The sequence below is a fragment of the Mastigoproctus giganteus genome, chromosome 5, assembly GCF_048544385.1.
Source record: "Mastigoproctus giganteus isolate SK-2022 chromosome 5, ASM4854438v1, whole genome shotgun sequence".
Taxonomy (NCBI): domain Eukaryota; kingdom Metazoa; phylum Arthropoda; class Arachnida; order Uropygi; family Thelyphonidae; genus Mastigoproctus; species Mastigoproctus giganteus.
In genome coordinates this window covers 153,656,653-153,683,945 of record NC_143579.1, presented here as the reverse complement: position 1 = coordinate 153,683,945, position 27,293 = coordinate 153,656,653, and the positions used below count along the sequence as shown (strand labels likewise).

The 27,293-nt window shown below is 34.8% G+C and overlaps 1 protein-coding gene across 4 annotated transcripts in view; it reads left to right on the top strand.

Moving 5' to 3' along the window:
* Mst85C overlaps positions 1–27,293 on the top strand; it is a 231,492-nt gene that overhangs the window by 172,307 nt on the left and 31,892 nt on the right. The window contains exon 7 of one of the 4 annotated variants that reach the window (XM_090373480.1): positions 21,003–21,185. The exons of 2 other annotated variants lie outside the window; for them this stretch is intronic. In XM_090373480.1, coding sequence (XP_090229606.1) covers positions 21,003–21,006 — 4 coding nt within the window. In that variant the 3' untranslated portion in view covers positions 21,007–21,185. Of the gene's footprint in view, positions 1–988; positions 1,036–21,002; positions 21,186–27,293 lie in introns of those variants that run through there. One more of the 4 variants, XM_090373479.1, reaches the window with a different exon arrangement.

The following is a 27,293-nucleotide window of genomic DNA, read 5'->3' as shown; positions in this document are numbered from 1 at the left end:
TGCACTTGCAAAAGAAGTTGGTTTTGATGAAGTAGAAAATGAAGGTGTAGAAGAGCTTCTAGAGTCTCACAATGAGGATCTATCTACTGGCGACAGCAGGCTGCCCCACGAGAACAGCAGAGTTATCAGGTGCTTTAAGTGGGATTGGAAAGCACCTGCAGTGGATGGATTGAAGATAATGATTATAATGCTGAACATAGTAGGATAGTGCTTGGTGGCATTTGGAATCATACAGGCAGCTCCTGTATGAAAGGAGGCAGGAAAAGCAACAAAAGCTAGATAGCTATTTTAAGCCAGTGCAGAAAAAAGAAAAGCAGGACAGTGAGTCACACCCTTTCACATCGGGTATAAAAACATTTCGTCCTAAGAATGATAACCCTCCTACCTCTTCGCTATAACTCACCAGTTACAGCCCTTCACCACACCAACAAGCAAACTTCATATCTTGTCAAAGTAAAGTGCTATATTTAGTAATATTTATTTTTTTTATTTGAAATTTAAGATGTTTAAGCCTGTGTTAGCAATTTTATTGGGTTTCTAACTTTTTTTTTTACTGTTTTACTCACCAGGCCGAACTTTTTTTTTTTACTGTTTACTCACCAGACCGAACTTTTTTTTTTTTTTTTTTTTTCTTTTGAGTTCTCTGCCTCATCCCTATTTTTCCCATAAGTCCTGTTGTTTTAAATGCACGAAATACCATAACCCGGAGATTTTTAGGAACACATATACCACATTATAGCAGAACTGACTGTACTTGTTAAGTAAATCTGCAGATCTCCTACTATTAATTTCATTAGTGTCAACGTGTACAACAATATCATCTTTAAATGATTAGAAAATCAGTATTGCTTACTAAATAATAAATAAATTTTCTTTTTATACTCAAGACTAGTGGAGCCCTAATAGAAATGCATTGCACCTAATTTTTTGACATTACCAAAACTTCTTGTCATTAGGGTGACACCACCTTTTCCTTTCTATATTGCAGGAAATTCCAACAGTGTCTGCAGTATGCCAGCTTATGAGGAGGTGGGGGGTTATGGCAATAACGTACAGTACAAGGTTTTTGTAGCGGTTTAACTTTACATATGATAATTATTATTGCAAAGTATATATTATTTAAAAGATTTTTCATGTCAAACTTTAAAATGTAAGAATTGAGAATATTTTTTAAGAAAACAAAAACAAACATTTTTAAGAAAACAAAAAAAAAAAAAAAAAAAACTGCACAAGAACTAAAATATTTGTATTTAATCAAAAAAATACAGACAATTAAAATTGATATACACATATAAGTGAAATGTATTGTTGTATTTTATGAATAATCAGAAATCAGAGTTTTCAGTTTTGGTTCATTATTTGAATTTAAAAACATACTTTTTGTTTGACTTTGCTGCCTCGAGTATATTCTTTTCCTCAGGCGCAAATGTATAAAAGTCCCTACAAGTATATTTATAATTTAGCTTTCCCACAACTTCACCACTTTTTATTAAGTTTATGATGCTCTTATTGTAGTAGCAGTTCATAATTGAGAATACGTGTGCCACATTTGGAAGTCCATTGTCTGATTCCAGAGCTATTTGACACCATTTGATACTAACAGAAAAAGTTTGCTTGGATTTGTCATTCAGAAACAATGCAGGTGTAGGCTCTATACGAAATTCATTGTATAATTCATCCAAGTTGATAGACGCCTTCAAGTTCAAAACTATAACAGCTTCTTTGAAATCAGAATATGTTGGTTTCTTTTTGTTCAGTGATAAAAACTGGATTTTATACAGGTGGTTGTTGTTAGAGAAATCAAATAACTCTTCCAAATATCATCATGTTGTAACAACATCTCCATTTCTTCTCCAATAAACATGTCTTCTTTTCTTTGGCTAATTTTGTTTCTCAGTTTTTCCATCAGGGGTTACAGCTTTGGTGCTCTAGTATTTTCCCATTTTAGTTCTTTTATAGTGCATTTTTGAGAAAGGCATAGTATGCTGGTATTACACAATTTTACCCTTCCTAATGACAGGAAATATGATTTAACAGAAGACCAACATTCAGCAATTCTTTCACCTGGAGGATGTAAAGTTACCCATCTAGTTCCCACAAGATGCAATAAATTCTCATAGTCTTCACCAAGAAAGTCAGATATTGTTTTTAGCTTTTCAGTGCATTTTGCGGCGCCTCTGTAGCCAGGTGGGCAGGAGCAGCAGTGCTTAGCACATGCTTCTTGATTAGACCAGGGTTCGAGCCCATGAGCCACCAAATACGGAGGATGCGGAAAGGTCAGGGAATGACCACTGCATATCCCCGGAGCAATATGGCCTTAGTTGCTAATGCTCCTAAAAACCAAATAACAACAACAACAACAGTGCATTTTGCTGAAGAAGAATAGTGATTAAATATCTTTACAACAAGACTTTCAATATCAATCTGTAGTTTGGCACAAAGTATGTGCAAAGTATGTATATGAGAATTAGCACATTGAATATTTGGGTTTAGTAGTTTTAATTTCTAAAACCAAATTGCGCTTTGCAAAATTAACACTAGTATTTTCTCCAGAGTAAGAGGAAATATTATCAATGCGTAATGAATTTTCCAGGAGCATTTTTTGAATTTGTTGAGATATCCCTGCTGATGTTTGTCTAAGTCATCATAAAAATGTAGGATTTTTAAAATGTAGAATTATTTATTCAATTTTTTTTTATCTCATGTGCAGGTAAAATTTCAAAAGAGTACAAAATTACAAAAGTGTGCAATTACAAAAATTTTACTTTAACATTGTGGAAACTAGTGCAATGCTTGAACTTATTAAACCAACCATTGCTTGCCATGAACTTGGCTTGGGGTTTGCCATACTTATCCTTAATATTTTCATAAATACTTCTTGCTTTTGCTTCAGTGACCATTAGACTCAGGAGCACTTGCTTCTGAATCTGATTTTTCATCCAAATTATTATTAATAACTTTTCCATTTTCGATAGCACTTGAATGCTCTTTTGTGATCACTGTTGTTCTTAAATGCATTGATCCTTTAACATGTTCTTTTATACACACACTGTCCTTTAAAATAGTATTCACTGTTGAAGCAGCGAGACCTAATTCCCATGCAATAGATGACAAACTTTGTCTTGCTTCTTACTTCTTAATCATTTTTATCTTCATTTCTAAATCAGTTTTGTTTCTTTTCCTAGCCCTGTGACAACTTGCACTTTCCCTTCATCATTGCAATAAGTAAATAAGAATGAAGAAAAGATTCTGAAAATTTATTTGTTTATAATAGATTTCACTAATAGAAAAGTCCAATAAACTCGAAATTGCAAATTGTTTTTATTGTTTTATGGTCGTGACCTCCAGAAATGTGCTTTAGAAAAATATCACAAAGATGTTCAAAATTGATTCTTATAACGGATTATATGATAATAATGAAAGTGTAGTGCATTCTCCAGCCAGACCACATAGCCCTTCCTCTCAGCGTTTGTAAACTTGTTGTCTGTGTGTTTTGTTTTTGCATCCTTTAGTTAAAAATGATTTTTGTGTTGTGCTTATTTGACATAAATTTATATAAAATTAATACAATTTCCATTATAAAAATGATCTTTTAGAGAGTTAGAATTTCAATTTCTGAAGTCTTGGAATGAATTTAAAAAACAAAAAATGTGTTATTGGATTCACATTACGATATTTTCACAATGCAGTCAGTCCTCGTATAGCACGATAGTTGTGTTCCTAGAAACCTTCGTGCAATGCAAAATCGTGCAATATAAACAACAGGCCCTGTGGGAAAAATAGGGTTAGGTGCCGACCTCCCAAGATTGAACACACATTTGTAACTAAAACATTACCAAACACAATAAATAATCGTAATAAAATACGTAAGTATTTTGTTACGACTATTACGTAATAAAATATTGCTAATGCTTTTGCTTCTATCGTAAGCAAACTTCTTTTTTGTTTGATTTTCTATCCAAACAGATGACAGCTGTTCCATCTCTTCCAATTCTTTGTGTCTTAATCTAATGGATTTTAATTACACTTTGAGTTGTTCCTGCTATGAAAGTTTTTATTTTCTCTGCATTCTTTGTAATTCTTGGCGTTGCCTCATTTAGGCCTGTAGCGTGCAATATCACATGGTCTTTCATTTCACTCAAAGTGTTTCACAATTTAATATTTTTTTCTCTATCGACAGAGGCGAACTGGCCATAAGCCTTACCAGGGAAACCACGGTGGGTTGGAGGCCAGTGTGATTTTGGCTATAAATGCTAGTATGAGGTCACTACAAATTTTCCTCGGGTAAAAAGTTTTGGCCCAGTTCACACTTTTTAAGTATTTTACTCATTTTTAGGGAATAAAGCACAATTACAAAATGAGGAGGCATGCTTGATACAAATAAACAAAGCTGTGCGCGTGTAGCAACTGAATAAACAACACCGTAAAGGTAGAGAACTCTATTAACACCTCACTAGCTCACCTTTTACTAAAGCACATTTCTGGGGATTACTACCATAAAACAGTAAAAACAATTTGCAGTTGCTTTCCTGCTAGTGGAATCTGTGCTGGTAGTAAACTCAATCTAATTGCAGTTGCAATAATACCGATAGTTGGAATTTTACGTTATTATGGTGAAATGTATTTCCCCTTCACTGATATAAAAAAACATAAATACATTTTCAGACTCTTCTCTTCATTTCTATTGTGTTGCATTCAGTTGGGGTGATTCCGCGTCTGACTACCATTTCTTGTAAACACAACGGCGAATCGTGCATAAGCGAATTCGGTTCATGTTATATGCAATATCGTTCTCCTATTTATAAAATCGTGTATGATCGAATTCATGTAGTGTAAACACGTTTATACGAGGACTGACTGTACCTCCATTTATTCCTATGCTATGTAAAATACATTTCCATATTTTTTTCAGGTTACACTGGCCGGAAACAATTTATGTAGTCGATTATTTTGTAAGTCGGAGAGTGCCTGTATTCTGTACTGTATCAGTGTTCTACATAGTTTTGACAATTAGTCACCTAAAGGGAAACAGGATTATATCAAAAACTGTAAAGTAGGTTTTTTTTTTTTTTTTAAATTACGTATTTTTGGGAGAGTAGGGGCGCAGCAGCTTACACTTGAGCAAATACAGAATTTTACAGGATAGTCCTCATCCATACCTTGACCAAAAAGATAGTTAATAAGTTTGATTTATTTTATTATCAAGCTTATTAAATTTTAGATGTGCAGAAGTTGCTAAACATAATTTAAGTTGCATAAACTTTTCTAATTAAAATTAAATTACTTGGATGCAGGATTATTAATAATGTGAAAAGATAATTGGTACAAGTAAGGCACAGATTTGTACATACTATTGATGGCTCAAAGTTAGATAATGACTACGTTGATTTCATATCATGTAGGAACTTCATCATGAGTGCCTTGGTATTGCACTGCTCACTTTAAATAAAATGTATGCTATCCTTCCATGCCACAGTATGGGGAATGGCATACTTTTCCAACAGGTGCCTCCGTAGCCAGGTGGGAAGAAGCAGCAGTGCGTAGCACACGCTTTTTGATTACACCAGGGTTCGAGCCCATCACCACCAAATATGGAGGATGCGGAAAGGTCAGGGAATGACCATCGCATATCCCGGAGCAATATGGCCTTAGTTGCTAATGCTCCTAAAAACCAAATAACAAACAAACAAAACTTTCCCAACAAATCATATAGTTTGTTTTGTGTAAATTATGCAGTTAGCTTACTTTTTTCATACTGGGAACAGTCATGGTTCGCCATGTACATTACATTCAAAACCAGATAATGCAATTGTATTGAAAGTTTGTGGAGGAGAATGTATAGGTAGTTAGCCCATGTGAGATTCTAGATGTCAAATGTCATTTTCATTTTTAGTGCTGTTGCATTACACTTTAGATAAGTACAAAACAACAGTCATATCCATGGCTTTTCAGTCCTCCCCAAACCATGGGAAATAGCAAAAGACTTAGACTTTCTCTTACCTTGACTCTGTTTTTCCAACTGTTCAGCAGTAATATGAGATACTTTTTGTGCATCACCAAGTTTCTTCCTAAAATGCAAGCATCCTTTTTTAATAAATTCTGTAATTTTTATTCTTTGCATTTAGCATTAGTAGGAAACCCCTTCCCATTTCACCAATCCATTCTCTCCAAATGTTTGCCTACTTCTGACTTGAATTTATTTATGCTGTCAACTTCCACAATGACAAATGGAAGTTTGTTCAAGCAATCAACCACTCGCTGGCTAAAGGCTGGTTTCCCCGCATCTATTCTACAACTGTCTTTCCTCAGTTTGAATTTGTCCCCTCAGGTGATTAATCTGGGAAAGAGGAAGAATCCCATCAGCATTGAGCTTGCTCAAACCATTCAGTGCCTTATACACTTCAATCAGATCACCTCGCAGAGGTGCTAGTCTCTAGACACTGCAATTTGCAGAACTTAAGCCTTTCTTCGTAAGAGCAACCCTTCATTCCACTCAGCAATCTTGTTGCCCTTCTCTGTACTCATTCTAGCAACTTTACATCCTTCCTAAAATGAGGCCTCCAAACCTGTATACAGTACTCAAGGTGGCCTGACCATTGCTTTATACAATGGGATAATCACCTACTTTCCCTACTAGCAAAATTCCTGTATATCATTGGCAATACCCCATGATCTGCTCTGGCAGCCTGTCTACACTGCTCAGTAAACTTCATATCTGACTGCGCACTTACTCCCAGGTCTTTTCATTTTCTACCACCCTAAGTGTAGTACCACACAGTTGGTATATTTCTCTGGGATTACTCCTAACCATATGCAGTAGTTTGCATTTGCCAATGCTGAACTACAATTGCAACTTCTCAGCCCATCTGCTCAGTTTTTCTAGATCCTGTTGCAGTAGCACATTGTCATTAACAACCCTGCCAAACTTTATATCATCTGCAAACTTGTAAATTAAGCCTGATATAATTTTATCGATATCATTGATAATACACAAATCAACACTGGGCCCAGCACCGAACCCTGGTGGACTCCACTAACATTAGTCCACATGGAGCAGTGTCCATTTATGACCACTCTCTGTCTTCTCCCACACAACCATCCCTTTATCCATAGCAGCAATTTGCCCTTAATGCCACAGTGCTCCAATTTGTACTGTAGCCTTCCATGTGTAACAGCATCAAAAGCTTTCCTGAAATCCAAGTATGTGATATCAAAATTCTTTTTTGCATCCAGTTCCTTTGTGACCACATCATAGTATCCAGTCAAATTGGTCAGACAAAACCAATTTGACAAGACCTTTATCAAACCCATGCTGTGTCTGGACTATAACTGCAGTCTCGTCTAGATGATCCTTTAATCAGTGCCTCCTTTAATTTCCCCAGTAGAGAAGTTAAACTAAGAGGTCTGTGATTATTCGTGTGACCCTTTGATCCCCCTTTGTGAAATGGAGACACATTTTCACATCTCGAGTCCATGGGGGACTTCGCCTGAGTCCAAGTAAGTTCTCATAATTATGGCTAATGGTTTGCTTAATTCCTTTGCTGCCTCCTTTAATATAGCTGGGTAGATTTCACCCACCCCAGATGCTATTCTTATGTTTAACTTCAACAATTTCTCCTCCACTTTGCTCTTTGTTATTACAAAATTATTTTGCTCCCTGCCAGAGTTTAAATTTCTTTTCATCTTTAAAAGAAATCTACCATAAGTGTAGCAAATTGTCAGATTTATTTACCAGCCTCCTTTTGACATATTGCACCACATAACTTAAACACACAAATAACTATGAATCTCTTTTGCTTGCATCTTGCATATTGTGGTTATTATTCAACAGTGGTTATTATTATTATTATTCTCAGTATTGGTGTTTGTCAGGTTGTTTACTCAAGATACAACTTCACTTGAAAATTCTGTATTGGTTGCTAGTTTTTGCAAGCTTGTAAATTCAGGATTTTTTTTTGTGATAATTTTAACGCTTTAAGCTACAGTTTAATACAAATTTAGCTGTTTTTTATTGTTAATGTTAGAGTGAATTTCTTAAGTATAATAGTAAGTTACATTTGGCTGAAGATATTAGAAAACTTCTAAACAGCGTGTGTGTGAATTGAAAATTCTTGTGTGAATATAGTAACATAAGGTGTTAAACGTACAAGATGGTTATGAAAGCAGGTGAAAAAATGATTGTACCAATAAAATATTTTTTTAATTTAATCAAAGCTAAAAAAGTATCAGAATTGATGTAATAGGAGTAAAGAAATTTAAGAATGTGGGAAAAAAATATTAAATTAAGTGTTAAATGGAGGAGAGCAAGCACTGTGCAAATGTCATCAGGGAACCACAAATGTGACAATCTAACCCAGATAGCATTTTGTACATCCAGATGAATGCAGATAGGGTGTAAATGATGATAATAATAATATGATAAATTTAGAAACATCATTTTGCTGTGATAAGCTGTCCTTCATATTTTCTCAGTATTCAGTTACTTTCTTTCTATTTAGTACTTAAATGATTCTTAAGTATATTTTTCACTACTGATACTTTTCAGCTGTGATATAATTTTATAAATATAATATGTGGCTTTAAGTGATTTTTTTTTATCTTGTTTGTAGCTTTTAACCTTATCTTATTTTTTATACTTTCCTTTATTTTTTTAAGTTCTGCATTGAACTTCTCACACTGCTATATTTGTACATTAATTTAGTGTGATTAATTTTATAAATATATTTTATATATGGCTTAAGTGTATTTTTTTTTTTTTTTACTTTGTTATTCTTTCCTTTATTTCTTAAGTTCTGCATTATTTGCAATGAACCTTTCACACTATTTACTATATTTGTACATTAATTAGCAATTTTTAATTTGTATCTCACTTTGCATTCTTCCTTAACTGCTTTGCACTTTGAAGATATATTTATATATCCCATTTCTACATGCATCTGCCTCCATCAACAGCTTGAATCCGAGTGATTATGTGCAAGGGTGCATGACAATGAGATTTACCATGGTTCAAGTCCTGTGACTGCTAAATATGGTGCTGTTTTTTGTATTCTTTATCTTGTGAATTCCTCTGTGGGGTTATAAGCAGAAAATTTATTTCTATATTTTATTTTATTAATACAGTTTACCTTACCCTTATATTTAAAAAAATTTTTTTTTTTTTTTTTTTTGATTTCCTTGTTATTCTCTTGTGGACAATGTGTTAAGTATCACAGAGTATAAGTGTTCCATGAGTTATGACTACTTCTTAGGCAGTACTGATTTTGAATATTTTAACACGCTTAAGGGCAACAAGATTAGTGAATGGAACAAAGGGGTGCTCTTACGAAGAAAGGCTTAAGTTTTGCAAATTACAGTGTCTGGAGACTAGGCACCAGCGAGGTGATCTGATAGAGGTGTATAAAGCCTTGAATGGTTTGAGCATGCTCAATGCTGATGGGATTCTTCCTCTTGCTCAGAATAATCACCTGAGAGCGCATAAATTAAAATTGAGGAAAGACAGATGTAGGATAGACGTGCGGAAATTTGCCTTTAGCCAGCGGGTGGCTGGTTGGTGGAACAGACTTCCATCCCTTATCGTGGAAGTTGATAGCCTACATAAGTTTAAGGCTCAGCTGGGCAGGTATTTTGAACAAACAGAGGGGTGAAGTGGAAGTGGTTTTTTTTTTTTTTTTTTTTGGCTGATGCTGCATAAGCTTGCTTTCTTGCATCAAATGCCTCTACTAATGCTAATGCTAACACTAAGAAACCTAATACCTTATTTAATCAGAATTTATTTTTTCTCAAATTTAATAATTCATGTTGCTTTACCTGGCCTAATATAAACAGCTCTGAAGTTCACTTTGAATGTTATTTATTTACTAACTTGTATTGGATTTTTACAAAAAATTTTTTTGAATTTCTGCTTTTTTTTTTTTTTTTTTTTTTTTTCAACATTGTGATTGGCAGGTATTCTGTGGTAGTCTACGAAATGTCCAAACCAGCATTGTTCTGTGTGATATTTCATCAGGGTTTGTGGTGTAAAACTAATTAACAATGTCTTTCAGTAAGATGCCAAAGAAGTATGATCTAAAATTTTAAAAGATATATGAGATTTTGGCAATAAGGTGTATAAGTATTTGAGGTGTATAAGACCTTGAATGGTTTGAGCAGGCTCAGAATGCTGATGGGATACTTCCGCTTGCTCAGATTAAGAACCTAAGAGGGCATAGATTCAAAATGAAGAAAGACAGTTGTAGAATAGATGTGTGGAAGTTTGCCTTTAGCCAGTGAGTGGTTGATTGCTGGAACAAACTTCCATTTGTCATTGCGGAAGTTGACAGCATAAATAAATTCAAGTCAGAAGTAGACAAACGTTTGGAAAGAATGGATGGGTGAAATGGGAAGGGGTTTTTTTTTTTTTTTTTTTTTTGCTGATGCTGTATAAGCTTGCTTTTTTGCATTCATATGTCTCAACTAATGCTAATAAAGTTTCGAGACTGGTGCTGAGAACTTTATTGCCACGTTTATTTTGAAAATAAATTAGATAGTATGAATCAGAGCTGTAATACTCAATATGTTCTACGTTGAAAATAATATTAGTAAATTAATAAGAGGAGTTTACCTCAATATAGTACGTGGAACACTTCCGTATGATACCCTCCAGAAATTAAAACGGAAAAAACGAAAAAATCGACAACTTACCGGTACATTAAAGTAAAATATAAATAATTAAAGTAAAATATAAATAGTTAAATAATCAATTTAACACAATTCAAAATCAATTCAAAACAATTAAAATTCAAATTAACGCAATTAAAAGAATCTAACGAAAATATTCAAAACGATTTTCCTTCCTGAAGCTGACAATGCTTTTCGACCGACTGTCGTGATCACAGGAATGAAAATTACCGAATCAGGCTAAACCTGCAACTTAAATAGTGATTATATGTCTTTGCGCATGCGCGTAAAGGTCCACGCATCGGAGATCAAATATGGCCGCCGAACATTAACAGAATTCTCGTGTAATTTAATTTCAACGGTTTCTGCAATTAATAGTCGCGTACAATTACGTTGAACGTTAAGTATTTTGGCCTCGTTAAATAAAAAAGTATGTTTTTCGTTAATGGCATGAAAGGCTAATTCTGACGCTGCTGAACGAGAAGCACGAACTGAGGCTTCGTGTTGATTTACACGAATATTAAGAGAAAACCGCGTCGAACCCTGGTAAGACGAGTCGCAATCACCGCAAGAAATGTTGTATACTAGATCATTAATTTGTGTTGCGAACGCGGAAAGAACCGAGCGATTGTTCAGTATAGTGTGTAACTTCCGTATAGGCCTAGCTATAATTTTAAATTCGGTATCTTTAAAGAATCTGTTAAGTTGTTTGTGCCACTGTTCAACATATGGGACAGAAATAAAGTATTTTTTGATATTACTATTGTTGATTGGTGTAGTATTTTTTATCCTATCCTTAGCTTGTACCCTAATTCGATTTATTGTGTTAATGGGATAACCCCTGTTCAAGAATCTGCTAGTTAATATTTGTATTTCTGAGTCCAATGCAGAATCCGTCGTTGAATATTTATAGGCATTTAGAAATTGATTAAAGATAATCGATCTTTTGTAGGTGAACGGGTGGTAGCTATTATAATGAAGAAGCATACCGGTGTTTGTGGGTTTTCGATAGATGCTAAATTGTATTTTGTTCGAGTCACGGGTAAGCGTGAAATTTAGAAAGTTTAATGACTTAGTATCCGTATCTTCCCTTTCCAATGTAAATTTGAGTCTAGAATGAATATTATTAAACGAATGTAAAATGTCTTGGATAGTACTACTATCAGTAATAACTAGAACATCGTCTAAATACCTCCCATAGTATGTGATACGGGGACGAAAAGGTGTCAAATGTATCTGCTCAATCGTTGAGAGATAGATCTCTGACATTAAGCCACTCAGGCTCAAACCCATTGGTAATCCAAAAATTTGTTTGTACACCTTGTCTCGAAAGGTGATGTAGTTAGCCTCAGCTAATAGTTTAATTAAGTGAAAAATTTCCTTAATGGGCAGCTTCGTATAATTAATCGGTGTCGAGTTTTTATTTAACATATCCCAAATAATATCTAATGTGTATTCAACGTTTACATTCGTATATAATGAGGTAACATCTAATGAGAATAAATTGTCATTGTCACCGAGTCTACAGTCTTTAAGATTATTAAATAATGTATCGTAATTCTTAATCCCAAATTGTATAACCTGTCTAAAAGGTTTTATAATATTATATACATGTGTGGCTAAGGCTGAAAATGCCGAGTTCCTGTAGGAAACAATAGGTCGAATCGGAAATCCAGGCTTGTGTAATTTTACCTGACCAAAAAGTGCAGGAATATTGTATGTTCTGGACTTCAATTCCTTCAACTGAACCATAGTAATGTAGTCGTTTTTACGATATGTGGTTAACGTTTTATTGTATTGATTTACCAAATTGGTAAACAGTGCCGGGTCCACTTCACGATAAGTGGAGGTATCAGACACAACTGAATCTAACTTATTAATATAATCATGTTTATCTAGTATTACCACTGTATCTCCTTTATCTGCCCTCTGTATAATAATGTCCTTATTTTCTCGAAGTTCTCGTAAAGCTGAACTGTCATGTGTATTCAATTTAGGAAGTCGCGTTTCTTTTATGTTATTTACTACTTGGTTAACTTGTTGAATAAATACATCTTTTTGTGGAACACTACGAAGTCCAAATTCAATATCAATTACGCATTGTTTTTTTGGCAGCTTTCGAGGTGGTAAATTATAATTTAATCCTTTGGATAAAAGTGAAATCTGGTCCTGCGATAGTGTACACGAGGAAAGATTTGTAACCTGTTGATATGTTGGTTCGTTGGATACTGGGTGAGGGGGTGTTCGTGAACTAGCCGACATATTCTCGTGGTAGTGCGTTATGTGTCTGTGGGGGGGATGTCACCCAACTCGTGTGAACTTGGTCGCAAGCTCGCGACAATGTGTTAGAATTCGCATGAACGTGTCTTGAACTATTAGATAATGTTTGCAACTTATTAACGTGTCTGTTTTTTATTTCTGAGGCTTGTGCTTCCCGTCGCAAATCTATGGAGGTCTTCAATACAGACCAATCGTTCGGATGTAGATAATTTTTTAATTTATCGCGAAGCTTCCTAACCTGGGAAAGGTATTTTTGTGTATCCGAATATCGAGATTTTAAGGCAAGCTTAACAATATTACGTGATGTCGCCAGTGATAGTTGTTTTATGCCTGAAATTTTTTGATTTAAATTCACCCTGGCAAACTTCGGAACGATGTTGTTTTGAAGGCAATATTTTAGGAAAGAAATATGGTAACTTTGGGCCGAGTACCTTAGTGTAGATTTAATGTAATTTTGTACCAAGCCATTCAAAAAATCTCCCATAATTGTGTGTATCGATTGTATACTACTGGAGAGACAGGAAGTGAATGAAATAGTCAATAAGAGTTTGAAAATTAATTAGATAGTATGAATCAGAGCTGTAATACTCAATATGTTCTACGTTGAAAATAATATTAGTAAATTAATAAGAGGAGTTTACCTCAATATAGTACGTGGAACACTTCCGTATGATACCCTCCAGAAATTAAAACGGAAAAAACGAAAAAATCGACAACTTACCGGTACATTAAAGTAAAATATTAATAATTAAAGTAAAATATAAATAGTTAAATAATCAATTTAACACAATTCAAAATCAATTCAAAACAATTAAAATTCAAATTAACGCAATTAAAAGAATCTAACGAAAATATTCAAAACGATTTTCCTTCCTGAAGCTGACAATGCTTTTCGACCGACTGTCGTGATCACAGGAATGAAAATTACCGAATCAGGCTAAACCTGCAACTTAAATAGTGATTATATGTCTTCGCGCATGCGCGTAAAGGTCCACGCATCGGAGATCAAATATGGCCGCCGAACATTAACAGAATTCTCGTGTAATTTAATTTCAACGGTTTCTGCAATTAATAGTCGCGTATAATTACGTTGAACGTTAAGTATTTTGGCCTCGTTAAATAAAAAAGTATGTTTTTCGTTAATGGCATGAAAGGCTAATTCTGACGCTGCTGAACGAGAAGCACGAACTGAGGCTTCGTGTTGATTTACACGAATATTAAGAGAAAACCGCGTCGAACCCTGGTAAGACGAGTCGCAATCACCGCAAGAAATGTTGTATACTAGATCATTAATTTGTGTTGCGAACGCGGAAAGAACCGAGCGATTGTTCAGTATAGTGTGTAACTTCCGTATAGGCCTAGCTATAATTTTAAATTCGGTATCTTTAAAGAATCTGTTAAGTTGTTTGTGCCACTGTTCAACATATGGGACAGAAATAAAGTATTTTTTGATATTACTATTGTTGATTGGTGTAGTATTTTTTATCCTATCCTTAGCTTGTACCCTAATTCGATTTATTGTGTTAATGGGATAACCCCTGTTCAAGAATCTGCTAGTTAATATTTGTATTTCTGAGTCCAAAGCAGAATCCGTCGTTGAATATTTATAGGCATTTAGAAATTGATTAAAGATAATCGATCTTTTATCGAATAGCTACCACCCGTTCACCTACAAAAGATCGATTATCTTTAATCAATTTCTAAATGCCTATAAATATTCAACGACGGATTCTGCTTTGGACTCAGAAATACAAATATTAACTAGCAGATTCTTGAACAGGGGTTATCCCATTAACACAATAAATCGAATTAGGGTACAAGCTAAGGATAGGATAAAAAATACTACACCAATCAACAATAGTAATATCAAAAAATACTTTATTTCTGTCCCATATGTTGAACAGTGGCACAAACAACTTAACAGATTCTTTAAAGATACCGAATTTAAAATTATAGCTAGGCCTATACGGAAGTTACACACTATACTGAACAATCGCTCGGTTCTTTCCGCGTTCGCAACACAAATTAATGATCTAGTATACAACATTTCTTGCGGTGATTGCGACTCGTCTTACCAGGGTTCGACGCGGTTTTCTCTTAATATTCGTGTAAATCAACACGAAGCCTCAGTTCGTGCTTCTCGTTCAGCAGCGTCAGAATTAGCCTTTCATGCCATTAACGAAAAACATACATTTTTATTTAACGAGGCCAAAATACTTAACGTTCAACGTAATTATACGCGACTATTAATTGCAGAAACCGTTGAAATTAAATTACACGAGAATTCTGTTAATGTTTGGCGGCCATATTTGATCTCCGATGCGTGGACCTTTACGCGCATGCGCGAAGACATATAATCACTATTTAAGTTGCAGGTTTAGCCTGATTCGGTAATTTTCATTCCTGTGATCACGACAGTCGGTCGAAAAGCATTGTCAGCTTCAGGAAGGAAAATCGTTTTGAATATTTTCGTTAGATTCTTTTAATTGCGTTAATTTGAATTTTAATTGTTTTGAATTGATTTTGAATTGTGTTAAATTGATTATTTAACTATTTATATTTTACTTTAATTATTTATATTTTACTTTAATGTACCGGTAAGTTGTCGATTTTTTCGTTTTTTCCGTTTTAATTTCTGGAGGGTATCATACGGAAGTGTTCCACGTACTATATTGAGGTAAACTCCTCTTATTAATTTACTAATTTGAAAATAAATGGAAGTGGTATGTTGTAGTTAAACTTCCTCCAACAGATGATAGGACAGAAATTGTCCAGTAGGTTGACAGGTTGCAAGTAACAAGCAGTTCCATTAGTAGTTAGTGTTAACCTTCCATGTCACAATTTTGCAATGGACCAACGAATGAACATCAAATTTTGCTTTAAACTGGCCTGATGTAACCGAGTGGTCATACAGAGTGCAGTAGCATTCGCTCTTTGAGTGGACTAAGGTTCAAGTTCATAACTGTTAAATATGATTAACAATTGTATTCACAATTTATTACAAACTCCTCTGACCTGGTAGTCATTAGCATTAGTGGAGGCATATGTCGCAAGAAGGCAAGATTATACGGCATCATCCAAAAAAAATCCATTTTCCATTTCACTCATCCATGCGCTCCGGCAACAAAAACATACAAAATGTTAAAAACCGTTTATGGTGGTAAAACATTAATCGAATTGTATAAGCAGTTCTAAGACAGACATAAAGATGTTCATGATGACCCAAGAAGTGGGCATCTGTCAACCTCTTGAATTGAGAGAGAGAGAGAGAGAGAGAGAGAGCTTCATTTAACATTGGCAAAAAAAAGCATGCTGTAGTATGATAAGTGGAAGTAAGGAGTATTAATCCTTGTACTGTGTTGTTGCATTATGAGATTATGTACTTTTCTTAATGATGTTAGCTTACAATAAAACATACAGTAGTTGATTTGACCATACTTCAGATTCATCAAATTTGACTATACACCTAACATGGCTGTATAAACCTATGAGAGTTTGACTTCTCATGCTCTTTGTAACCATAATACAACCTATGTAGTTGCTAGTTATTTTTGAATTGAATATTATAATTCTGGCTCTCTCTCTCTCTCTCTCTCTCTCTCTCTCTCTCTCTCTCTCTCTCTCTCTCTCTCTCTCTCTCTCTCTCTCTGCCCCCCCCCCCTGCAGAAACCATTCTGCTGATGGGGAAACATTCACCAGCAAATCAAATATCCAGCAGCTACATGCAGCCAACATATCAATAAATTCCCATATACCCCAGTAGTTGTATATTGACAATCAAAAGCAGATATATCTGTAGGTTCTGCAGTGGTTCTACTCACTTGCATTATCACACTCTCATCTAATTGCAGCATCTACACTGCTAAGCTTTATACAATCAAGATGGCTCTAAAACATGCAAGCAACATGCCTAGTCAGCAGATATTGCTATACACTGACTCGTTGAGTGTACAAAATTCCCTACGACATAACACTCCCTCTATGCACCCAATTTTGAAACAAGTCAGATCTTCTAATACATCTTACAGAAAATGGAAAACAGTTATATTTTCCTGGTTTCCAGGGTGGAAAAAGCAGATAAAGCTGCGAGAAATCCCCTAAACACCATTTTATTATTGGGTTGGACTCGTATATGGATTGCAGACGAGTAATTTGGCAGGCATAAATGCTAACATGGCAAGATCAGACTCAAAATAAGTTACTTCAAATCAAGCAATCTCCACAACTTTGACAGTTCATATGAACTGTTAAATATGAGTTGTACTTGAAAAAACACATATAGGTTACATACATCATTTACTAATAAGTAAAGATCCTCCTATCTGTTCCTGCTGTCACTCCCTACTTACGGTGAAACATTCTTCTTGACTGTCCCCACTGGCAAGCTGCTTGATGAATTGAATCTTTTAAATCTATTTCAGCTCAGCAAAACTCCTTGGAGCTCAGTAATCTCTTCAGCTGATTTCTTTAAATATCTGAAAGTATATGATAAACTTTAAGATTCATCATCTCTGGTAATAGGCACAATTTGGCTGCAGTTGCTGTTTTGATAAAAATCCCCATGTCAGTCAACATCTGCTTAACCCCAAGTTAGGGGTATGAGGTCAATTCGACTCCAGAGAATATTTCAGAAATTCATGCTCCACACAGCTGAAACTTGTAATTGTTACTATAATAAATGTTCAGAAAATATTGAAAATATAGGTGGCATAAAAAAAAAAAAAAAAAGTGAACAATTTTGGATTATTTTTTTGCTGATTTTTCAAATGTAGGCATGTGGAGTCTAAATGATCCCAGGAGACTAGAGGAAGAACAATCCTTTTTATATCTCTTGACAGGTTAATAGTTTCCTCATTACTGTGCAATGGCTGCTTATTCTTATGAGCCGACAACTAATTATAAGAGTCTTAACGTTATAAATACCTTCAGTAAGGCCTGTACTGGTTTTACTATAGTGTGGTTATAAATTAATTTTATGTAAAAATATGTAAATGTTTTGACATAAACATATTAATCTTCATAACAGAAAATATAATAACCAAGTTTTGTTATGGAGCCTCTAAGGAAAATGTGAATAAGGAACAAACTGATAAATGTTATGCAAATTAATTTGTACATATAATACTAAAAACACTTTGACAAAGAGAAACATTGTATGCTATTATTCATATAAGGAATGAGAGCATATAAAACTCTGGGGGGGTGGGACTGATTGATGCTATCCAATTATATTAAAAGAAGCAGTGAAAGAAGTAGTCAGACTTTTAGTCATAATAACAAGAGCATTCTTAGATTTAGAGGAAGTTCTTACTTCCCTTCTTGTCTGAGAAGATCGATAATTATATATTCCAAAAGAATCCTTCTCAGGAGATTTGTGTACAGCAAATATGGTTCATTAACAAAAAAATATGAAGGGAATTTCTGTGCCTGGACAATTTTGGTAGAGGTGAGATTTTGGAAGGTTCAGTTAACTTTTCTAAATATTCTGCAGAATTCTGATTTGCAGAACACTCGTGTCGCTTGAATAACTACAAATTCCCACATCTACAAATAAAAACAATCTGCATTTGTAGGATAGTTGAATTAAATCTTTTGAATTGTATTGTAACAATGAGGAAAGTTCCATGCCTATTCATACATCTTCAGTAATTTATCCCCATTTCTCTGTTAAATACTCTTCTCAGTATTAAGCTAAGCTATACATACGATCTACTCTTCCAGATAAATTGAAGTACTGTATATCCCATATTTCCTTGCAGACTTATTACAGCAGAAGCAATTTTTGTTGCACTGACTCTTAAATTTATAATGCAAATATAGTTCCAGCTGCCAAAAATATGAAAAACTTAATTATTATTTTTTTAATTTTATATTTTAAAGAATTAAACTATCATTAAATTTGCCTGATACAATTTGAAAATTACCGAATTTCATACTATAACATTTTCATTAAAGGAACAAAAGAAGTTTAAAAGAAGTTAATTTTTTCAGTAACTGTAAAAGAAGTGGACCAATTTAAGAATTTCTATGCAAGTAACCAAAACAAACCATCTGGTTTAGGAACTCTGAATAAATTACAATGATATTTAATTAATGCAATGGTCATCATTCTGGACTGTGCATCAATTTGCAAGTAAGTAAATTGCTATATTAAGATATATATACACATATATATATATATATATATATATATATATATATATTCAAGTAAACCTCGTATAACACACGTTAGTTCGGTTCCTATAAAATCTTGTGTAGTGCAAAACCGTGTTATATGGGACTAAGAACCAGTACAAAAAGGGGGGTTACATTCCAGAAGCTAACAAAAATACATTTTTTTTTATAACTATCATAAACTTAATTTTTATTAAAAATAGTAATAACTGAAATGCCTTACAATGGGATACATATATGTCAGATAATGTACGTTCATTTAATTTTCTTCCTCTTCATCGCTGCTAAGCACAATCAAATGAGAACGTTTTCTCTGTTGCAGAATATCTTCACCTTTTGAACTTTCTTCTGCAGCATCTAGATTTTGTGTATCTTCTGCTCTCTTTTAAAAATCAGTATTCTGGGATTGTTTGCATTTGCTTGATAGATCTTGCTGATTTGTAAATTGGATGGTATTGGAGCTAAGCATTTTTGAAGCTCCCTTTTGAACTTTGTGTTCCTTTTAGTCAAAGGATCTGCATTCAAAAAATAAGATTCTCATTGCTCGGCTAAGTTTGTCTTCCTGTGCTTTTTTAGTGTAAAATTTGGAACTTCAGAATTTTCATCTGTGCTGTCATCCTTGAATTGATTTAGTTTACCTCCGATTCTATTTCCAACAAATCTGCTTTGCCAGTGTCTTTTACTGCCAGTAATTCTTGAATGGCTTCAGTAGTCATATCATCAAAACATTCTCCTCCTACCGACTTAGCAAGTTCTACTATCGCACTGATTTCATTTTCTGCCAGATCGACCATATTTTCTGATTGAACTCACTTTGGCCATGCAATTTCCAATACCCATTTGATGCTGACGGTTTTACTTCTTTGAGCGATAAAGCTATGATTCCGATACAGTCCACAATTGAAAAATGTTGCCATGCCTCCATCACTTCAATAGATTTGGAATCAATTTTTCCAAAATCCATTGTAGCAATTTTCTGAGGGAATAAGTTTTAAAGGTAGATATAATGCCCTGATCTAATGGCTGAATTAAAGATGTTGTATTAGGTGGTAGGAACATTACTTCAACATTTCGGATGACTTAAATCTTTTGGATGGCCTGGCACATTATGCAATAGTAATTAAACTTTGAATCTAGATTTTTTGGCTTTAAATAGTTTTCCATAGCTGGCACAAAACAATTCAGAAACCATTCTTTAAATAAATCGGCAGTTATCCAAATTATTCCAAAGTTTCTTAGGCATAATTTAGGGCTGGAATTTAATTCACAACAAAGAAATTATTCCAGCATGGTTCTTAAGAACAAAGTTTAGTAAAATATACTAAATTATAAACGATCAAATAAAAACCAAAATAACCTTACAAAAACCTTAAAGGTCACGAACTGCATGCTTCGAAAAGTCAAAATTTTTTATGGTTTCAAACAAGCACCAATTCAGTAGCACAGAACCTAACATGGAGATTTCCCAACAAAATAAAATACGGGGCTTTCCCTTTTTTTTTTTTTTTTGCAGAACGACTAGTGAGTCAATGGCGGAGATTCACAACAGGGTTTTCTCCGCACAAAAGCTCAAAAATACCATGTTATATGAGATTTGTTGCAATTCTCTAACCATGTTAGAGGGAAAAAGTGCTATATAAGTACCGTGTTGTGCAAGGATTGCTGCAATTTATCAATCATGTTAGAGCGAAACCGTGTTGTAGAAGTACTGTGTTATATGGGGATTGCCTGTATATATATATATATATATCAAGGTAAAAAGAATCGACATATAAATAATTATGGAAAAGTCTAAAAGCTTGAAACATGTTTTTTAACTTGAATGAATTGTTAATTAAAATTAATATTATTATTTTAAACTATGCTAATGTCAATGTTATTACTCATTTTAGATAGAAGAAAAACACTGAGGGAAGCAGAAAATGCACAGATCTTCACTGAATAAACTCAGAAGCATCAAGAAGAGGATGAAAAACAAAGATTTCAGTCAAAAAGTCAAGAAATGAAATTGTTCTATTCCTGAGTGGTTTTTTCCCCCCTGCCTCTTGTCTCTTTTCAAAAACATCATCTTAAGATCAGAGCACATAGTTGGTCCATTGAAAATTTCCTTGTGCAAAAAAAAAAAAAATTTAAATAAACTGTTATTCATCTCATGATTTGCTAGATCATTGGTTCCCAAACTCCATGATCACAACCCAATTTGAGTCTCAAATTGGTAGGGTACTGCTAACATTTGCCTAAAGATAAAAACGAGAACTAATATACCTCAATTTTTTATTGATGCTTCGGTGATTTTTTTTTTTTTGTGTTGTTCAGAGTGGCTGAATATAGTGCTAAAAGTTGGTGATAATTTTTGATCAAATAGTTATTTCTTGACGTTTACATTTTTATTGCAGGTATAAAGCACGCATAAAAAATGATAATAGGAACCCATTTCTTTCTCACTTAATTTTTTAGGCCATGCTGAACACTATTTTTTAACTCATAAAATCTTCTTTTTGAAAAATTAGAAGGCAACATAGTGGTTCATATCGATACATGTAAAAGCCAGTTTTTTTTTTTTCCCTTTAAGTCTTCTTCAGAGTTCATCGAACAGTTGGGCTTATGTGTGTAGCATTAGTAGTGGCATATGATGCAAGAAAGCAAGCTTATAAAAAAAAACCTTCCCATTTGCTCCAAAAGTTTGTCCAATTCTTCCTTGAATTTATTTAAGCTATCAACTTTCACAATGACAGATGGAAGTTTGAACTGGCAGTCAACCACTTGCTAGCTAAAGGCAAATTTTTGCACATCTATTCCGCAACTGTCTTTCCTCATTTTGCATTTATGTCCCCTGCATAATCTAAGCAAGCAGAAGAATTCCATCAGCACTGAGCTTGCTCAAACCATTCAAGGCCTTATACACCTCAATCAGATCACCGCACAGGTACCTAGTCTCCAGACACTGCAATTTGCAGAACTTAAGCTGTTCTTGGTAAGAGCACCCCCTTTGTTCCTCTCATCAATCTTGTTGCCCTTCTCTGTGCTCATTCCAGCAGCTCTGCATCCTTCCTAAAATGAGTACAAAAAGATAGTAAAATACAGGGAAGTTTTCCTTCAAATTGATGAATGTTTTTATTGGAGATTATCCTCAGCTCATGGTTTCCATATTACCATAGGAAATATAATCTAAAGATGATCAGAAAACACCAATGTTGCACCAGTTTTCCTTCATGGGAGGAAAAGACTTTGAAGAATTCCTCTTTTGCAATCCACTTTCCATTATGACAATGGGGAAAAGATCTTCAAACTGGTTGACAGTTTCTTTAAGAAACCTGCCCTTGATTGGATTAGCTGCACTGATGAAACTCCAGCTGTGATGGAAAGTCAAGTGGGATTTTACACCTGGGTTAGCAGTTCAATCTGAATTTGTGATCCATTTCTTTCTCATTGAGGAAAATCTAGGAATCCAAGAAATGAGCTAGAGCTGCATGTAGTTTTAAAGATGTTACTCATAAACCATATCAGAACAAGGTTCATCTAAACTTGTGGTGTTTGGAAGATGTGTAAAAATGGGATCTGAGTGGCAAAACCTGTTTCTAATTACTGAAATCAACAGGTATCTTATGGAAAGATCTTTTAAGCTTTAGACTTGAACCTGAAATTTTTCTTTTGAGAAGAAACATTTCTTCCACAACCGAAATTCACTGAAAAGAAATATGCAAGGTTGCAACCAAACCATGGTTGATATGGGTGAAAAATTTTCATCCCTTAAGAAAAACTCAGTCTTGGCTGTTAAAAAAAAAAAAAAAACGGCCAAGGGAAAGATTTTAGCAGCATTCCCTGAGCTGGCACAGAATATTCCCTTTAGAAGAGCAAATGGATCAGAAATTTGTTCATCTTGAATGTTAATGAATTTGGTGATGATATCCTTGGGTTTCTAGGCAGGAAAATAAAAGTTCAAAGGCAGAGTAGCCAAACTTTTGTGACTGGCATTCTTAGTTTGTGGGCCAGCCTGAAAGATAAACAAATTCTCAGCTGGGAAGCCAAAAAATAAAAAAAATGAGCTTTCTGCTTAAAAGTTCTGCTGAATTTTCCTATACATATCTCTGTGAAGCAGAATTCTCAAGTTTCATGTCAGTCGAGAGCATGATGAGAAATAGTGTTGCCTCATATACTTCATTGGACTGATTCATCTGAGCTTAAGGTTAATGTATTTGTGAGCCCTCTTGAACATAAATTAAATGTTATAAATTAAATCTCATAAGTAGACACCAGATTATATGCCCTAATTAAGCTACCTTATGAAATTATTCCAACAAAAATTTAAATTTGGTGTTGTATGTTTTTAGTTGGGACTGGATTTCATAAAGTAGCACAATCAGGACAAGTAATCCGGTGTCTAATATGAAATTTAATTCATAATACTTTGCTAATGTCAAGTGGGCATGATTTGCTGCATTCTTTCCCCCTATGTTAAACCAAGATGTGGCCAGCTAAATGTAAAGACACATCACTATTATGTTTATTTCAAGTAAATTAGTGCTTTGCATGAGTCTTTGTTCTTAAATAAATTTAAAAACTTTTATAGATTTCTATGACAATGGCTGAATTCAATTTTTCTTTTTTTAAATTTATGCAGTCGAAAGATCTTAAAATTAAAAATTTTAAAATTAAATTGTTAAGTACATTTAAACTTAAATTCTGTTAAGAACATTTAAAATTAGAAAGAGTAGGTGATTGGTATAGATATTTTAGTTGTTACCTTTGATATGATTCCATAAATCTGTGGTGATTTTCTACCTGATAAGTAGATAACCAGTATCATTTTGGTTGTAAGGCAAATGTGACTTAATTTTGGGTTGTGGACAAAAAAAAAGTTTGGGAACCACTGTGCTAAATGAACAGGAAATGGAATGGTCAGTGATATTCACTTGTGTGCCTCCACTCCAGCATCTGCTTCTATGTCATCAGCTCTGAGTAATCTTCCCAAGTCTGACAAAAACAATTTATACCTTGAAGACTCAGCTTACTTTACTGGTTCTTAAAAATATGAATGTAAATGATAAATATTGTAATAAATAGTAAGATTCAGCATACTGTTTTGTTCAACATACCTCAAAGTAACAAATAACACTGGTCAACAAAATAACCTTTTTCATGAAGGATGTAAACACTTTTCTAAACTAGTTTTGCATGCTAATTTCAAATATGCCCCCCAGCACATATAGTTTTTGCAATATGGCTGCTGATATTATCAGTAAAGTTTAGATGACTTCATTACAAAACTGTAGATGTGTCAATTAAATGTTATGTGGATGATTTCCTTTGGCACACTTTTTCTGGCATGTAGCAATACAACTTCCAGCAGTAGTCTGCCAGTGTACTTTGGTAGCAGATTTCCAGTGATTTAGTGTCTTCATGAAATCATTTCCCCTGCTTGTCACTCACCATGCTAAGGTTTTGGGAAATAAGTCTAAGTGCAAGAAATGATGTTTCACCTAGATACAACATCTCTTTATGCATGAGAAACCTTTTAATCAAAAGGTTTCTACAAAGGCATTTAAAAGCCTACCATGAACTTAGTTTTAATATGTGGAGGCGGTTTTCAAAGCTTTCTTCCTGCAGAAGCTCTGATCTGTAGGATCTCATTCCTACAGAGATTCCCTCTTTCACAGCACTGATCTTTGTGGAAATTTCTCGCTTAACATGTTAACTGTATCACGATGCACATGTGCATCACTGCATTTTTTAATTCATATGGAAAGAAAATCACCTGACTTTAGAACAGTTTTATTCCAATTTGACAAGAAAAGCCATATATTTTTGTCAAGCAACCTTTGCCACTGGATGACTAAATCAGCCAGTGTAAGAAGAAAACCTAAATATGTCTGTGCCCTCCCAAATCCAGATTGACCCATCCCGTAGTTTTCATTCCCAAGTCAAAAAAGTGATATAAAGAGCATACAGTGAAAATGTTATGTAATGAGATCCTCTTGGATTCATTTTGCCCATTGCTTTCACAGACTCTTTATTAGGCTAAATTTAATATGGAGAGGTGGAAGGAATATTTTCATTGGATCTACTAATTGAACATACTGCACACTGATAGTTTGTTATTGTTTTGTTATTTGGTTTTTAGGAGCATTAGCAACTAAGGCCATATTGCTCTGGGGATATGCGGTGGTCATTCCCTGACCTTTCCGCATCCTCTGTATTTGGTGGTGACGGGCTCGAACCCCAGTCTAATCAAGAAGCGTGTGCTACACACTGCTGCTCCTTCCCACCTGGCTACGGAGGCGCCTTCACACATAGTTCATGGCACATATGTTCATATGTTCATGGCACATATGCTCTTTGAGGCTAGTCACATCTGATATAATGGTCTGCAGTAGAATGGCTGTCCCATAGGAAACAGTATTTTGTGAACCCTTCTTGCATGCCTGTTAACATATCAGTGACTTTGAGGCCACCACAGATATTCCATTTATGAGTGCTGTACTGAATTACTTCCAGTGTCTTCATGTTATAGTATATTTCCATTAGATGAACAGAGTGGGCATTGGTGGGTGGCATTAAGTTCTCATTTTGCAGAAACAATTTCAGACTTCATTATAAGGAATCAATGAAGAGGTACCATTCAGATGTATTGTGAACTTGCGAAAATTTCTTAAATTGTTGATCTCATTTCAGCAGAAGAGCAGATTGTTTACTCTAAAGGATGCCACCAAAACTTAAGTTTCTTTTTCAACAGGGCGACACTTCGATGTAGTGTTTCTGCTTTAGTCTCAAGATGAGAAGTATGGTGTTATTTGATGGGATTCTTCCTCTTACTCAGACTATGTACATAGTCTGAGTAAGAGGAAGTTTCAACAGTTACCTGTACTTAACAAGTACAGGTCACTGTTGAAAAAAAGCCGTGAAATAGGGTTGAATTTGAAAGTGTCTGCAATTCTGCCCAGACACGATAGGAGGGAGTATATGATCCTTGTCGATCAATTTGGCCCTGGAAAGATTGTGCAAGGCTCAAGGGGTAGAATTTTTTTCAGCCTGGACTGTACTTGTTAACAGGAGAGATTGCTTCTACAGGGATGGGATACACTTAAATAGAAAGGGTGCAAGAATATTTGCTGATGCTATCGAGGCAGTGTTAGGTGGGTCGGAAAACTGCTAGCTTGGGGGGATACAAAGACGAATAGATTAACAGTAGCCACTGGCAGAGGTGAAAGAGATTCTTGCACTGCTTCTATTGGAATGAGCAGAAGCCTGAAAAACAAGATTCAGCTTATTTCAGAGACTGCTGGGAGTCATTGCGGTACAAGAAAACACATGGGTTGTGTTAGGGTAGCTAAGAATAGAAAAAGGTGCATGTATACTTACGTGTACACCAATGCTAGGAGTTTAGTAAATAAATTTGATGAATTTGAGGTATTGCTCAAAACATCAAAGGCAGATATTGTTGGGATATCAGAGACTTGGTGTCACACAGATATAAGGAATGCAGAACTGGAATTTGGGGAGTACAATGTCTACAGAAAGGATAGACTGGATAGGAAGGGAGGAGGGGTTATGCTATTAGTTAAGAAATACATAAAATCCAAGGAAGTGAAGCAAGTGGACATCGCTGGACAGTGCAGTGTCGAGTCAGTTTAGTGTGACATAAGCATTGGGAGATCAAAATTGAGAGTAGGAGTGTGCTATAGGCCTAATGACTCTGCTGAGTATAATAAGAAACTGTACAGGGAAATAGAGTGGGCCAGTAAATCAGAGAGTCTTATAATGGGAGATTTTAATTTCCCAGATATTGACTGGAGTTTGGGGGCTGGTCACTCACACACTAGCAAGGCTTTTGTGGATTTATTGGATGATTGTTTTCTACATCAGCATGTTCGGGAGGCAACCAGAGGGAGGAATACTCTTGATTTGATTATCAGCAGTGATTCTTCATGCATTAAGAATCTGCAGATAAATGAACCACTATGTGGCAGTGATCACAGTGTGCTGAAGTGGGATTTACTCAAAGAGGTAACTACCATTAGGGGTAAAGGGAAGGGTTATTGCTTTCGTAAAGGCGACTACGATGGACTGAGACAGTATTTAAATTCTATACAGTGGGACCAACTGATGATGTTACCAACAGCAAATGCAAAATGGGAAGCATTCAAAGAACTTATCTTGGAAGCTACTAGGCTTTACATACCAAC